This window comes from Anser cygnoides, chromosome 18 (assembly GCF_040182565.1).
Source record: "Anser cygnoides isolate HZ-2024a breed goose chromosome 18, Taihu_goose_T2T_genome, whole genome shotgun sequence".
In the NCBI taxonomy this organism is placed as follows: domain Eukaryota; kingdom Metazoa; phylum Chordata; class Aves; order Anseriformes; family Anatidae; genus Anser; species Anser cygnoides.
The window spans coordinates 6,929,554-6,942,879 of NC_089890.1; the positions used below are offsets into that span (position 1 = coordinate 6,929,554).

A 13,326-nucleotide genomic window follows, 5' to 3' on the forward strand; every position below is an offset into this window, starting at 1 on the left:
ATCCAACATGCTCCACCTTGCTGCTATAGTATGAATTCCATACTGTATCGGAGTATGTTGGGTAGCCTGACAGGAGTGGTTCACACCCTTCCTGAGCGCTGTTAGCTCTCAGAATCTCTCAGCCAGCCACAAGTGTTCTGTCCAGCTTTAAATACGAGAAGTTTTATAAATTGTCTGTAATCCTGTGGCCAATACGCTGTGATCTGAGTAGTAACAGGTAGGGGACGATAACTGGAAAACCTCATTCGCATTGGAAGGATGTGATGCTCATTTAGAGTAGCTTGGATTTTTGAAGTCTTCAGCATTGGTTTCTGTTTTTATTTTTATTTTTTGCTATAAACAGATACCTCAGTTAGGATCTCTCTAACTTAGCTCCTTGAAACTGAATGTTCATTTTGCTACCTGGAAACAGGAAGCCTACAGATGTGGCTAAGCATAGAAAAACTGATGTTTCTGATCTGCTTTGTGTCATAGTAACTACTTCAGGTGCAGTAGAAATTGCATTAGACTTGCAAGACTTGTGTCAGGCGTAAATGTTATTTAAACAGAAATTTAATGAAAAAGTTCTGCATAGTACCCAGCTGTTATACCTTTTCATTTCATTATAGAAAGAGGATATGTGATTTCATTATAGGAGGAAGACAGCTTGATTCATTTGCAATCTTCCAGTATCTCTCTCTCAGAACAAACGCAGCTGACTTGGGTTGTCGCTGGCGTGTAAATATTCCTTTCTTGTTCCCCAAAACACGTGTGGTCCCTGTAGAGAAGTTACAAAACAAAGTATATACAAAATGCTCTTGTATCTCCCATTGCAAATTGTTCCAATGCATGTACTAAATCGGGTTAGGTGGAAGAGACCTATGCACTTTTTTCCTGTACAACGGGGAACCGTTGTGTTCAAGGTACAACGGGGAACTTGGCAATATAATTTGCATGATCTTGGCAAGATCGACTGATAAAACTGAGCAATAGAGCTGCAGTTCATTGTGTTTACAACTGGAAGTCGATGACAGTTAATTCAGGTATGCCCAATAACTTGATCAGTGTTATATTTACAGTAGATGCTCCTTCTGCCCTTAGTGCCACCTTGTAACCTGATGGTGAAGACATCAACTACTAATTGTTTTGCTGTACTATCCTTTAGTGGTGTCCATATCCCTTTTGCCTATTTTAGCCTTGATAGGAAACTAGAAAAAATGATTTCAACACACAGAGACTGGAACTGCGTATGTATACTTAAACTTGTCTACATCTTTCCATCATCCTATTTGAAACTTGTATTACTTTTCTGACTGCTTCTGTGATGACTTAACTTTTTAATACCTATGTTGGTGCTCTAAAAATGATTCTTAAAGGTGTTTCTCTGCCTGAAACAAACACTGACTGTTCACCACCCTAACTTGCTGCAGGTGGCATATGTATAACTGGTTCCTTAATAGGTCTCCTTCTGAGTTGTAATAGTTTAATTGCTGTGTGATTGTCTGCACTGTAGTGCCCCATACTTGGCAAATGCACTTACCTTTAATTAATTGTGGATTAAGTGTCAAGGTAGACCATTGTCTACCATTGTGGCATCTGGCCCTCCACTGCTAAACCTCAATACCAAGTTAATAATACATTACTTAAGGTGCCCCATTATTAAGGGCAGTTGTAGATGAAATATGAAGCAAGATGCTTCCCTAAAAGCTAACTGAGGAATGCCAAGAGACATAATCCGTCTGCTCACTCAAAAGCTTCCCTTGCATTCTGCCCTAGAGCACTGTCCTGTGTTCTGGCTAGCATTTTTGCAGGTGGAACATCTTGGGGAGAGATGGAGAGACAGGATGCATTACGGGCAGGCAGGACCTTCCCTCCTGGTTCTAGTTATGCTGGGCTTTGTCACAGAAACCAGCCATGTTCTGTCTTCATAAGCAGAGGATCTCTTTTTCGTACCCTACAGCACAGTATTCTTTCTGTGTGCCATAAACCAGCTTAAACTAGCAGGAAGGATGGAGAATTGTCTAGGATATAAATATAAGCTTACCTTGATTAGTCATAAAATCAGCAAAGTTCCAGATGAGCTCCCCAATCACATACTCTTTCCTCTTTTTGTCAAAAACAGAATGGTACTCTCTCAGCATAGCTTTCTGATACTCCTCGCTGAACATAAGAGGTGGATCCTACAGCCAGGAAAAAGAGATGGCCTTGAATGAAGGTGACAGTTAATCTCAGCAAAGGCTCCATGTTGTTCACTTCCGCTTTACTGGAGACCTGCTTCCTGAGGACAAGCTTTACAGGTGCTTGGTCTTTTCATTGTCACTGCATTTACAATGGCTATTTAGTGAAGATCAGCAATTACTGAAATTGCAAAGGGAAATGCATCAAATACAAATGTAAGGGACAGCTGGGGAAAATCTGTGGTTTTGCTTTGTAATGGTGCTTTGTGATCAGGATGGGAGTGGCATCCCCTTCTGTGTGGGCTGGTGTCATGAAATGAATGTCCGCTCTCTGGTGTTCTATCTTCCAGTTAGGAATTTTCTACAAATGCCAAAGTACGGATTTCTGAATGCCTCTTTTAGAGGCTTACATGGAATAAGTTTAAATTGACAATTAATGATAGCACGATTGCCAGAATGATTAATTGTAAAAGGAAACACACTGTAGCTTAGGACCCAAAGAGAAGTGTTACTTGTTCCGTACATGGAGTGGAGCTAATACCAGCAGTCAGCGCTGTTGAAAACTGCTTGCCTAGCAGAAAATTCAGGAGAGAATGGCTTTGGCTCTAGAAGTCAAAACTGGCATTCTTATCTCGTGTGAATGAGAACTTAATAGCACCATGCAAAATGTTCACTGATTGTTTTTTTTTTCTTACCAACCACTAAAAAGTTAGGTAGAATCTTACCTCTTTGTTAGTCAGTGGCAAAGCTCATTGATTTCAGTGAAGCAGGATTACAATCCTGGAGTCTTTTGGACTGTTACCTAATGCATCTCAAAATTAAGTAGTCAGGCTCGTTGGTACCAATTCTTTCTAATTAGATTTTGCTGAGACCCTTTAAGAAGAGCAGTGATTCTTCCAACTAAGGCATCTACAACACTTACGCTGTGAAGTCCAGGAACTGAGTCAGCTCCATATTCACTCTGGATAATAGGTTTTTGGTAGGTTTTATACCAGTTCTCAAACTGTGCTGTGAGTTGCAGTGGAATAACTTCCAGATGGCCTGGGTCGTGATACCAAGAGAAGTAGCTATTTACACAAATTACATCCACGTAAGGAGCCTACAAGAAATAAGGTGGGAGTGGTTTGTCACAGAGCTCAGTGTAAGCAGTCTTCATTCATAAACTAAATCTTGGTTTCATAGAATTCAGTTTTGTTACCTGTAGAATAATGCCTTCTGTTCTATCCGTGAGACCCTCCCAACATGACATGTTTCCCAGAAGGGGAAAAAAGAAATTTAACAAGGCAATGGTGTATTTGGCGTTTCCTTGCAGACTTAAGTCACAGCAAAGAGTTAAACAAGAACAACCCATTTCACCCTTAGGTTTGTTAGAAGTTTTAGAGTCTTGAAGATGTCTCTGGCTTGCTGGTACTTGTAGACATACCGAATATTGGAATGTGATGGTCAAGTTATTAGTCAGTTACTTTGACTAGCAACTAAACTTGTGCATCAATGGTGCAATACTAAAAAAAAAAAAGCATTCTGCAAGTTATATGCCATTTCTACCACATGGGCAGTATGATAAAAGGGCACAAAGCCCCCTAAAGATAAAGTGATGTTGTATGTAACTTGTTCAATGTTCTCTTAACATGTTTTGTAATAAAAAAAAAAATTCTAATATCACAGCAGTGTATGAGATCTATTCTTTGGTTTTGTTTTTCTGTGTTTCCTCACGCTTGTCAGAACCTGGTGGTGGGGCTGAGATAGTCTGTGTGCGTGCCTGATGTAACAGCGGTATCCAGGAGCAGGATCCTTCCAAAGTAAGGCCCCCACGATCTTTTCCTGGGGTGGGGAGGCAGAGACCTCAGGTACAGAAGGTCATTCCTGCTGACTGGTGGAGAGCTTCAAATGTTTCTATGATTCTCTAACCTGTAGCAGGGACAGATGGTAGTATCACATCTACCGAACCTACAAACTCACCTGCTAACAGTGTTTATTGTACACTAGTGACACAAAGTATTAAAACCACTTTGAAAAATCAAAAGTGACATAGGAACTGCCCCTGAGACCAATTTGTGTGTGCTACAGATGCTTCATTCATGCTACAGCCAGCTTGAAGCACGGGCAGCCAAGGAAAGTACCTTTCATCTAATTACACAGCGCCAGGGTTTCAATTATGAAGCTGAACTTGGGCTGGAAGAGCTTTTAGATTATTCAACATTAACAGACATCTGCCAAAGATGAGCTAGAGCCATTTAAAGCAGGAATTGAGGCAAAGTTTCCTTCTTCAGACTCCCACAAAGGCTCTTAGCATTTTAAGAGGTTTAAGCTTTGGTCTAATTGCAAATGGAAAGCCTGAGCATTAACAGACATAATCACAGGAATAGCAAAGTATCACCATGTTACCAGAACCCAGGGGGCTGATCCTGTGCACTTGACTCAGGATAACTCCTCCTTTCTCTTACAGACTTTTTGGCTGCCTACAATGATGGTGTATGGTGCTTTATACTAGGAACTAAAATGTAAGTTTTCTTCTGCCTTTCCTTAAATATCATTAGAGCATTTGGCAAGGTGAGGGAAAGGACCATAAAGCAACTGATAAGAAATTTAATGTATGAATTAAAAATGCTAGAAATCAACTTACACCACGATCAACAGCATAGTTGGTATCGGACACAAAGGTTACAGGTCTGGTGGGATCGAGAGCTTTAGTGTGAGCTATCAATGTCCTGTTTGTAAACAATAAAACAAGAGTTCAACAACAGCATGGAGAAGCAATGTGGCCAAGCACAACCTCACCTTCCCGAGCTCCCTGTCTTTTTACCCTCCTCAGACATAGGGAGCTTCTTTCAATTTAGCAGGCAGAGTATTTTTAAGTAAATAGTGCAGGACACTGAATGATTAGCTGCTACAATGTGCCTGCAATTCTAGCCAGTCCTGTAGAGTATAAATATGGCAGAGGCCTTTATCTGTCACAAAGTTAGTGTTATCCCACATGGAAATGAGCAGAGTGGAAGTAAACCAAACACAGGCAAGTTAACTTGTCTGTTGGGGCCAGGAGCTTGAATGTTGGAGAAGGGACCAAAAAGATGTGAGAAGGGTGATGGGAAGCTTCAGAACAATTCTGGGGATGTTTCTCCAAAAAACACTAGGCCCTAGCCCTATGCTACAGCAGGCAAAGCAGGTCGGCTGCTGTTAGGAAACTCTAAATGAGACAAAGAATGGGAAGGTCAAACTCTGCTGCTACCTCTGCATTGCAGGAGGGTGCTGGACCATTCCGAGGAATGAAAATTCACAGCTCTCTCTTAATGAACCTAGAGCTACCAATGACAGTCTGCTACCCAATTACAGAAATTACTCTTGACTATCCAAAGCTTAAATCTTTTTAAAGATAAAACCAAGGAGTCTGTAGGGACTCAAAGCAGTGACTTCGAAGTGGGGTGTCACTAACACCTGCAGAACAAATAACTAGCACTAGCTAAAGAAATTCATCTACAGAATTAAATGCCAAATATTTTATAACTTTACTGTAATTCTCAGACTTAGAGAATTTAGCATTTGTCTTCCTTAGGTAGGACTAAGGAATGACCCATTCCCATCAGGCCTGCTTGACCCTTAACTCAGAAGAGATGCTCAGACCAAATGGACTTCTGGTAATTTTGCAGAGGTTTACTGATTCAGAAACAACAGGCTGAGACCATTATTTGGTTCTGGACATCGGTTCAACGTATGCGGCAGTTACGCTTTTAGTTTGCATCTGTCAGTACAGTCTCAGGGTTCCTAAAAACTGATGGCCTTTTCTTTATTACTTCTCTATACCGTCCCAAAGCATGAAGGTGTATCACTTGCCAAGGTTCAAATCTCAGCCCTGTGTGCAAGCACTTACTTGAAGTAGTAAGCTGCTGGGGACAGCTCTGATGCCGGCTCGTTGGCTACTGACCACATCACAACTGACGGCCTGTTCTTATCCCTGCGGATCAGCTCCTCCATCACAACAAGATGATGCTGCAGTGACTTGTTCCCAAAGCTCTCACTGAAAAGGAAACAAGGCCAGGTGAGGATACAAAAGCCATCCTGTTTGCCTGTCTGTCTGATAACTCGGGGGTGTGTGAGCACAGCTGAGTCTCGAAACCAAATACAGCTTCTGCCCTATTTCCCCAAAGCCTGCTGCACAGTTCAGGGCCGTGATTTGGACTCGTTAATCAAGCCAGATCTGAGGACGCAATGCCCATGTGGCAAAACGCCCTCTGGTTGCCAAACCTCACTGGTCACACGTGGCATTGGGGGAAGCTTCAAAATGCAACGGGCTGATTTCTAAATAGAGCAAAGTACTTTCATTATCAGGGAGTTACAAGTTGCAGGACAGGAGGGGGAAGCTTGCAATAAGGATAAGAAAGAAACATGGGGAAGGGTCTTTCATGCACTTACGGCATTTTAATCCCCACTCCCGGGCACTCGTCGATCACCACGATGCCATAGGCATCGCACAGGTCCATGATCTCCTCAGCATAGGGGTAGTGGCTGGTGCGGAAGGAGTTTGCCCCTAGCCAGCGGAGCAGGTTGAAGTCCTTCACGATCAGGGCCCAGTCGAGGCCTTTGCCACGGATCTGAGGGGGAAGACAGGAATGGCTTCTCCCTGCTTCTCCTCACACCTCCGCTGGGCAGCCCTCCTTCCTGCTCGCTCCCAGAGCATTTCCAGCCCCACGCACTGCCTCTAGCTTCCCACAAGACCTCTCCACACAGTATTTGTTTCTGAGCACAACGCCATGCACAGCCACCAAGACCCAGGGTGCTTGGAGAAGCAGCCTCAAGTGAGAACCTGCACTGCAGCCACCCGCCATTTTGGGAGGCGCCCTGCCAGGCCACCCTCTCCCTCCACAGGGGTTCTCCATGAGGCAGGGCAGGGCTGAAAGGCCCCGGGTAGTGAGGAGAGGCCCTGAAGGAGCAGGTTCAGGGCTGGACTGGCCCTGAGGTGAGCGGCACGGGCAGGGACGGAGCCTCTGGAGGGGCTGTGGGGCCTCCCTGTGGCCGGGCCGCGCCTCGCAGCCCCGCGGCTCAAACCTTCCCGCAGGAGACTTTGCCCCCTCTCATTTCTTGGGGAGGGAAACCGATGAAGTTGCTATTTCTGACTGGTAGTGGTGGCCAGGAGGTCGTTTAGATCCTCTGCCAACACAGCCTGGGCTCGCCGTGCACCCTGAGAAGGGCGTTATGACTGTGGCAGGTCTGGGCATGGTGTCCCTTATTATTAAAAATAATAATAAAGGCAGCACAGATCCTTACCCCCGGCACCTCCCAGCCTGGGAGAAGGGTGTGAGGAATCAGCCCCTTTGGGCAGAGAGGGGAGGTGAGAGTAGGCATTGCCTTGGCAGCACCGAGCATGGTGCCAGTAGGTGCCCCGGTGGGTGCCGCGCACTTACATCCGCATCCTCGTGCTTGTTGACCCCGTGGAAGTAGAAGGGCTTGCCATTGATGAGGAACTGCGTGCTGGTGACATGGACAGTGCGGATGCCGACCGGGAGCGTGTATATGTCCTCCAGCAGTGCCTCATTTGCCTGCGCCTGCATTTTCACCTGGAGTCCCAAGGCGAAGACACACATGAGGTGCTGGGCTTCACAAGGATCCTCTCTCCTTCCCCTCACGTGTAGGGGCTATCTTGACCTCCCATCCACTCCCCCGCCCTTCCTCGCTGCCTGTTCCTCACCACTGCTTCATCTACCTTTTGTGATCCCTGTGTAGCTCTTCAGGAAGGAAGCAAGATCTGACTAAACAGAAAAGAGAAATCCAAGCTGAGGAAACCAAGCTGAGGAAACTGAAGGATGATGAATGAGGCCTGAATGACCCTTCTAGGGCACATTTTCCCCAAAAGCTTCTTTTTTCCTTACTCATCCAGCTGTTTCATTGCCCTGACAAGGCAGCAGTATGCCTCTTCTCCTCTGCACCTTGATACCAAGCAATGACTGAAATGTCTGCTCACAAAAGAAATGATTCTGAGCCTCTGGAAACTCACAGCAGCTTATCTGCCCTCATTTGTGCATCTCAACATCACTACTTCCCCTGGACTTGCACAGGGTCTGCCAGGCTCTTTCTGTTGAATTCTTGTCCGGCAGAGTGTGAAGAAAGCTCATTGCAAAGGAAAGCATGTGAAAGAGGTCAGCAACCTCTCAGTTTATATGATATCTCCTCCCCTATATTGTTTCAAACAGTCATTTTGCAGGAGGTGGATCAGGCCATCCATGTGAGAGGCAAGCATCTGAGTGTGGCATGCCCCCCTCTTCTCACTGACTGACCTTTCCATTCGGCATCAAGGAAGCTGGCAAAGGTTGATTTGATTACAGCATGATTAGCAATGCCATTCTTGTGATGTAAACAGGATCCAGAAGAGTAAGGAAGATGGGCCATGTGGCAGTTCCTTAATGCTATTATACAGTGAGAGGAAATGCAGGCAGAAGGGAAGAGATGGCATTGTTACCTCTAAAAAGTAGCGGTATCCAGGGTTCTCATGCATCAGATAAGGCCACCAAAGATTTGGATTCGGGACTTTTAACTCTCCAGCTGGTCCATCGCCTGTAGCAACCACTCTTCCCTCTTGGTCACGTAAACTCAGGGACAAGGAATAGAGCGTGCTGCCGACTACTGATACCTGATATTGCACCTTTGCTAGTTCAGAGGACAACAAAAGACAATCAGAGACTGGCATGAAAGGAAAAATACATGCGTAAAACACTGGAAGGCTTTCACGTACAGCAGCATTAAAAAGCCAGGGAGATGCAGAACAACAACAGAGTAGCACAAATTGTAAGAAGCATGACATGTCTGTCCTCAGGTCTGGAAGTTTCCAGGAAGATTTGTGTATCACAGTTTTGTTACTTAGAGATAATTGTGCTTTAGGTGGCAGGAAGAATGCCCCTACCAAGAAATTCAACTTCTAAAAACAACTGATTGTCCCTTCATTTTAAAGGTAATGTCTTGCAAGTACTTGTTTTTTCTTACTGCTTTTGAAATTTTTATATTCCTGAAACTGCTGAGCTGTGCAATAGACCAGCTGAGGTTAAAAAGAAAGTCACTATGAAAGATATTCAATTGGACGCTTGCAGGTTATTTTCTCTACTGCCCTTGTCATCTCCATTTGGAGCCTGAGGTAGCTGCTGTAATTGTTCTGAACCTACCAACACTCTCTGATGAAGTAGTTGTCACAGTAATATCATCTATGTAGACAGAAGGAGTGGTGTAAAGCACAACCGGGCGATGGATTCCAGCATAATTAAAGAAATCAAACCTGATGTTCTGTACAAAATAGTTCTTGGGATACCTGAGTGAGCAAGACAGGAAAAATGGCCGCATTATGTTTCATTAGACAAGAACTGAAGGCAGCATATGGATGCTAGCAAAGTGCTAGTAAAATAGTCTTTACAACAGGCTGGATCTGTATTTTAGTACTGTTACTGATGCTATGCTGAAGGGGATTACCAGTTAACAAACATCTACTGCACTGAATAGGTTTGATCCTTCAGGATAGCAGGTACTTGCACTTCCAGCTGAATTGAAGCTTCTCAAATCTGCCATTGATTCAGCTTGGATAATCACTTAATCTCAGTTCCCTGTGTATAAAACAGACGGAGTAGTTCAGTGTAAATCTCATAACACTGAAGCTTAAACTTCTCATTGCTTGACTGATGAGTTTTGGTCTACGTACAACCCATTCTTTTGTAGGTTGTGTGGAGGGCCTTAGAACCAGCAGCTGAATAAATTCCCATTCTCTCATCCCTGAGTTAACCTCTGCAACGCAGCACTTTAGCAACTCACCTTGTTCGGTCATTCATGTACTCAATTGACCCCGGAGGCAGAGTGTGGGGTGTCAGTGTGTTATTCAGTGCAACAGTGATGCGGCAGGGAATCTGCGGGCTGCCCTGGACGATGCTGCTTATATCTGCTTCAAAAGGAAGGTGGCCACCTTCATGCTCCACAACCTGCACTCCATTGACCCACTGCAACAGAAGACAGCCATGAGCCCGAGCGGTCAGGTTAGGTTTTTGTGGCAAGTTTAGCAGTGAGAAGGGAAGGAGTACAGCGACAGGCAGTTGGATTCCCAGGAGTAACGGACCTTCTTCTGGGCTCTTATTCCTTGCAAGCTCAATCTAGCATCCCTTCTTTACTGGGAGCTAAGTCTGCAAGAGTCACTGAGAGACTCTGTTTTGGGAAAATCGGCATTTTGTCCCTTCCAGGCCTGCAGCAAGGAAATGCTTTAGTTACTAGACCTGTTACTGGAAGATCAGAGAAGAGAGAGCTGGGAAGCACAGCCAAGTTCTTGGATGGCAGAAGATAATCAAGAGTTAAGAAAATCACAAACTGACATAAAAACCTTGGCAGAAACCTGTTCACTGAACAAGCCATGGGACAGATTTTAGCTCAACACGATCTCGGAAACATATGCACAATTACCCGTGCAACGTACCACAACGGAGTAGTAATGGGCGCTCCCAAACCGGAGCACCACCCTGAGGTCGTCCTGAAGCCAGCGCTGAGGAAGCAGCACCTCCTTCTCATACCAAACCCAGCCGATGTAGTTCTCCAAGTTGGGGTCTTGAGTGATATCGTTGAAGCTGGCAGGCACGGGCATGTCAATCACAGGACCAGTCTGGCAGGAATTGTACAGAAAAGGGGGAGAACAAATCATTTAAAAAAAGAAATTCTACTGTCCTGGCCATCCAACCTGACAGCCTCAGAAAATAAAATGCCTTTTGGAAGTGGAAATATCTGGAAAAACCTGTTTAGAAACTAACGTGGTCTGTCACAGGTCCTATACAAGTCCCACTTCATACTATGCCCTGTTCCTACAGGATGAAGCTGCTCCTATCTTTTCCCCTCCTGGTTTGTAACAGGGAAATGCTTTCATTAATAGCTTTGGCACTATCAGAAGGGTAGGGGGGAAATGCCCAGGTGGACGTTCAGCCCGACAAAATGTAGTTTCTCTTGCACAGCTCCAGCCTTTGCTGCGCAGTGCGGGCGCTGTGGCACCAGCTCACTGGTGCAGGGTGCTGCTCATCGGGCTATGAGCTGTGGCAGAATGGTGGCAGAAGCTGGGCATGTTTTGGGACAGTGTCCCCAGGGAAGGACTATGGAGACTGTTTGAACATCCTTAGGCTGAGAACAGCCTTTCTCACTCCCTAAAAGCAACATAGATTCCTTAGAATTACCATAGTGATAATTCGCTTGCTTATTATTAACATAAGGATTACAGGAAGGCAGCATAGTGTTGTAATGCATTTAACTTTTTGGTAACCGGATTCTATTACACAATAGAGCTGTTCATTTTTAGCACCTGCTGTGCTCGTGATGTTGCAGAAACGAGCACTGCAGCAGCACGCAGCTGGGGAGCTTCCCCTTTCCTAAACGAGCTTTTCCTTTCCTAAACGAGCTTTTCCACGACGAGTGGAACGAGGAAGGTCTGGTTGCCCAGGGACGAGCATCATGTGCGGGGCTGACTCAGCACCGAACTGCACCGGCACTGCAGAGAAACACACCCCCTTAGTAGACATCAGAAAATCCTAGCAGGAATAAAAAACTTGGATGGTGAGGTGGATTTTGTAGCATCTGATGCAGGATAACCTCTGGCTGGGATGGCCATAATGTACGTCTCCTTCAAGGAGATTCTCTGACCCTAAAGTAGGGTAGGTGTACACCCCTTGGCCCTGTTCGTGGGGGTGTTGTGCAGGACCCCTCTCCTCTGGCTGTCTCCTTTCACCACACATCTAGCAGCACAGGGTCACGTCTCCCCTCTCCTTCCAGAATTAGGCAAAAAAAAGCAGCCAAAGGGCTAAAGAAGAACCCAAACATTTGCACGCACAGAACCCACAACTTCCATCAGAGCGGGAAGGGGGTGAATTTCATCCCAAGCTTCCATCGGAGCGGGACAGGGGCGAATTTAACAACACACCGAAGTCCCAGCGTGCCTCCATGTGGGACAGGGGCTGAAGGGCGCACTGACCGGGCACATTTTCGGCAGTTTGGCTCTGCAGGGCGCAGGGGAGCGCTGTGTGAGAGCTCCTCGTGTGTGGAGCACCCGGCACCCAGCACCCCCGCACGGGGAGGAGAAGCAGCAAATCGCAGCAAAACGGGGCGACGGTGCCCGGGGCAGGGGATAAGCGGATAAGGGGCTCCCCGCCCACCCCCCTCACGCCCCCGCCATACCTCCCTCAGCGGTCGGCGGTACCAGCGCTGCTCGAAGCCGGCGGCCCTGCCCGGCGAGAAGTCGGCGCGGAAGCTCCAGACGCCGCCGAGCTCCTTCAGCTCTCGGGAGGGGCTCTCCCGGGGGTACAGCATGCCGCCCGTCGCCCCCCGGGACCCCCCGGCCGCCGTTACCGCCGCCAGCAGCGGTAAGAGCAGGCGGCACAGCCCCGCCGCGCCGCCCGGCGCCGCCGCCGCCATTTTGGTTGTGGGCAGTGCCCGAGGGGGGGGGGCCGGGGCTGCCCGGGAGGTGGGTGGCTCTGTGTCTGTCATTTATTTATTCGTTCTCCTTTTTATTTATTTATTTTTCCCACAGTGGCTTGCTGAAGTGGGAGGTGCTGAAGCTGTCGGGGAGCGCTGGTCACCCGGCGGCACCTGAGGGCAGGCAGCAGGGCGGTGCTGCAGCGCACAGCCACATTGGGACTGACCCTGAACGGGGGCAGCGCTTCCCATTCCAAACGCGTCCCCTAAGAACTTCCTTACGAATAAAGCAGGACAGAAACACGTCTCCCAGAGGCCAGGGAGGAAGGAAATGCCACCTGATGGGTTTTAATTTTACAGCACATTTATTTGTAGTATTTGTTTGCTGAAGAGGTACCCGCATGTGCAGCGATCTGTCGGTCACGCTGGGTCTGATTCAGTTAGCAAGCTGACAGCAGGCCAGCTTATCGCAGGGCAGTGAAGGGCTTGGTGACACGTGAGAGTATCAGAAAGGTGGAGGGACAAATATCAGGCACCACTGATTATGATCTTTTTACTTAAGTAGGAGATTGAGATATGATAATATGCAAAGACCACCTTCTTTCAAGCAGCAGGGCCCCACGTTACTCAGCACTGAACCCCGGGATGCTGAGCGATGGCTGCTAGGAATGAGGAATTCCAGTCAGCTAAGGCCTGCGCAGATACTAAGCAGTCTGCAAGGAAAGAAAATTGTGAGCTGGGGAGGTGGAGATGTGCATCTTCTCAC

The 13,326-nt window shown here is 46.7% G+C and overlaps 1 protein-coding gene across 2 annotated transcripts; it reads right to left on the reverse strand.

Moving 5' to 3' along the window:
- Positions 1–303: 303 nt before the first annotated feature.
- GUSB (glucuronidase beta) lies at positions 304–12,586 on the reverse strand. Of its 2 annotated transcripts, XM_048067968.2 has the most exons (12): positions 12,324–12,586; positions 10,588–10,770; positions 9,939–10,120; positions 9,302–9,444; positions 8,605–8,792; positions 7,553–7,705; positions 6,564–6,742; positions 6,022–6,168; positions 4,780–4,864; positions 3,079–3,255; positions 2,024–2,159; positions 304–757 (listed from the first exon to the last, which is right to left on the reverse strand). In XM_048067968.2, exons 1-12 carry the CDS (start codon positions 12,558–12,560, stop codon positions 603–605), a joined length of 1,965 nt encoding a protein of 654 aa, XP_047923925.1. In that variant the 5' UTR covers positions 12,561–12,586; the 3' UTR covers positions 304–602. The 2 variants fall into 2 exon arrangements, with proteins under 2 accessions (XP_047923925.1, XP_013045291.1); XM_013189837.3 differs by lacking the exons at positions 9,302–9,444; positions 10,588–10,770; positions 12,324–12,586.
- Between the last annotated feature and the right edge of the window lie 740 nt (positions 12,587–13,326).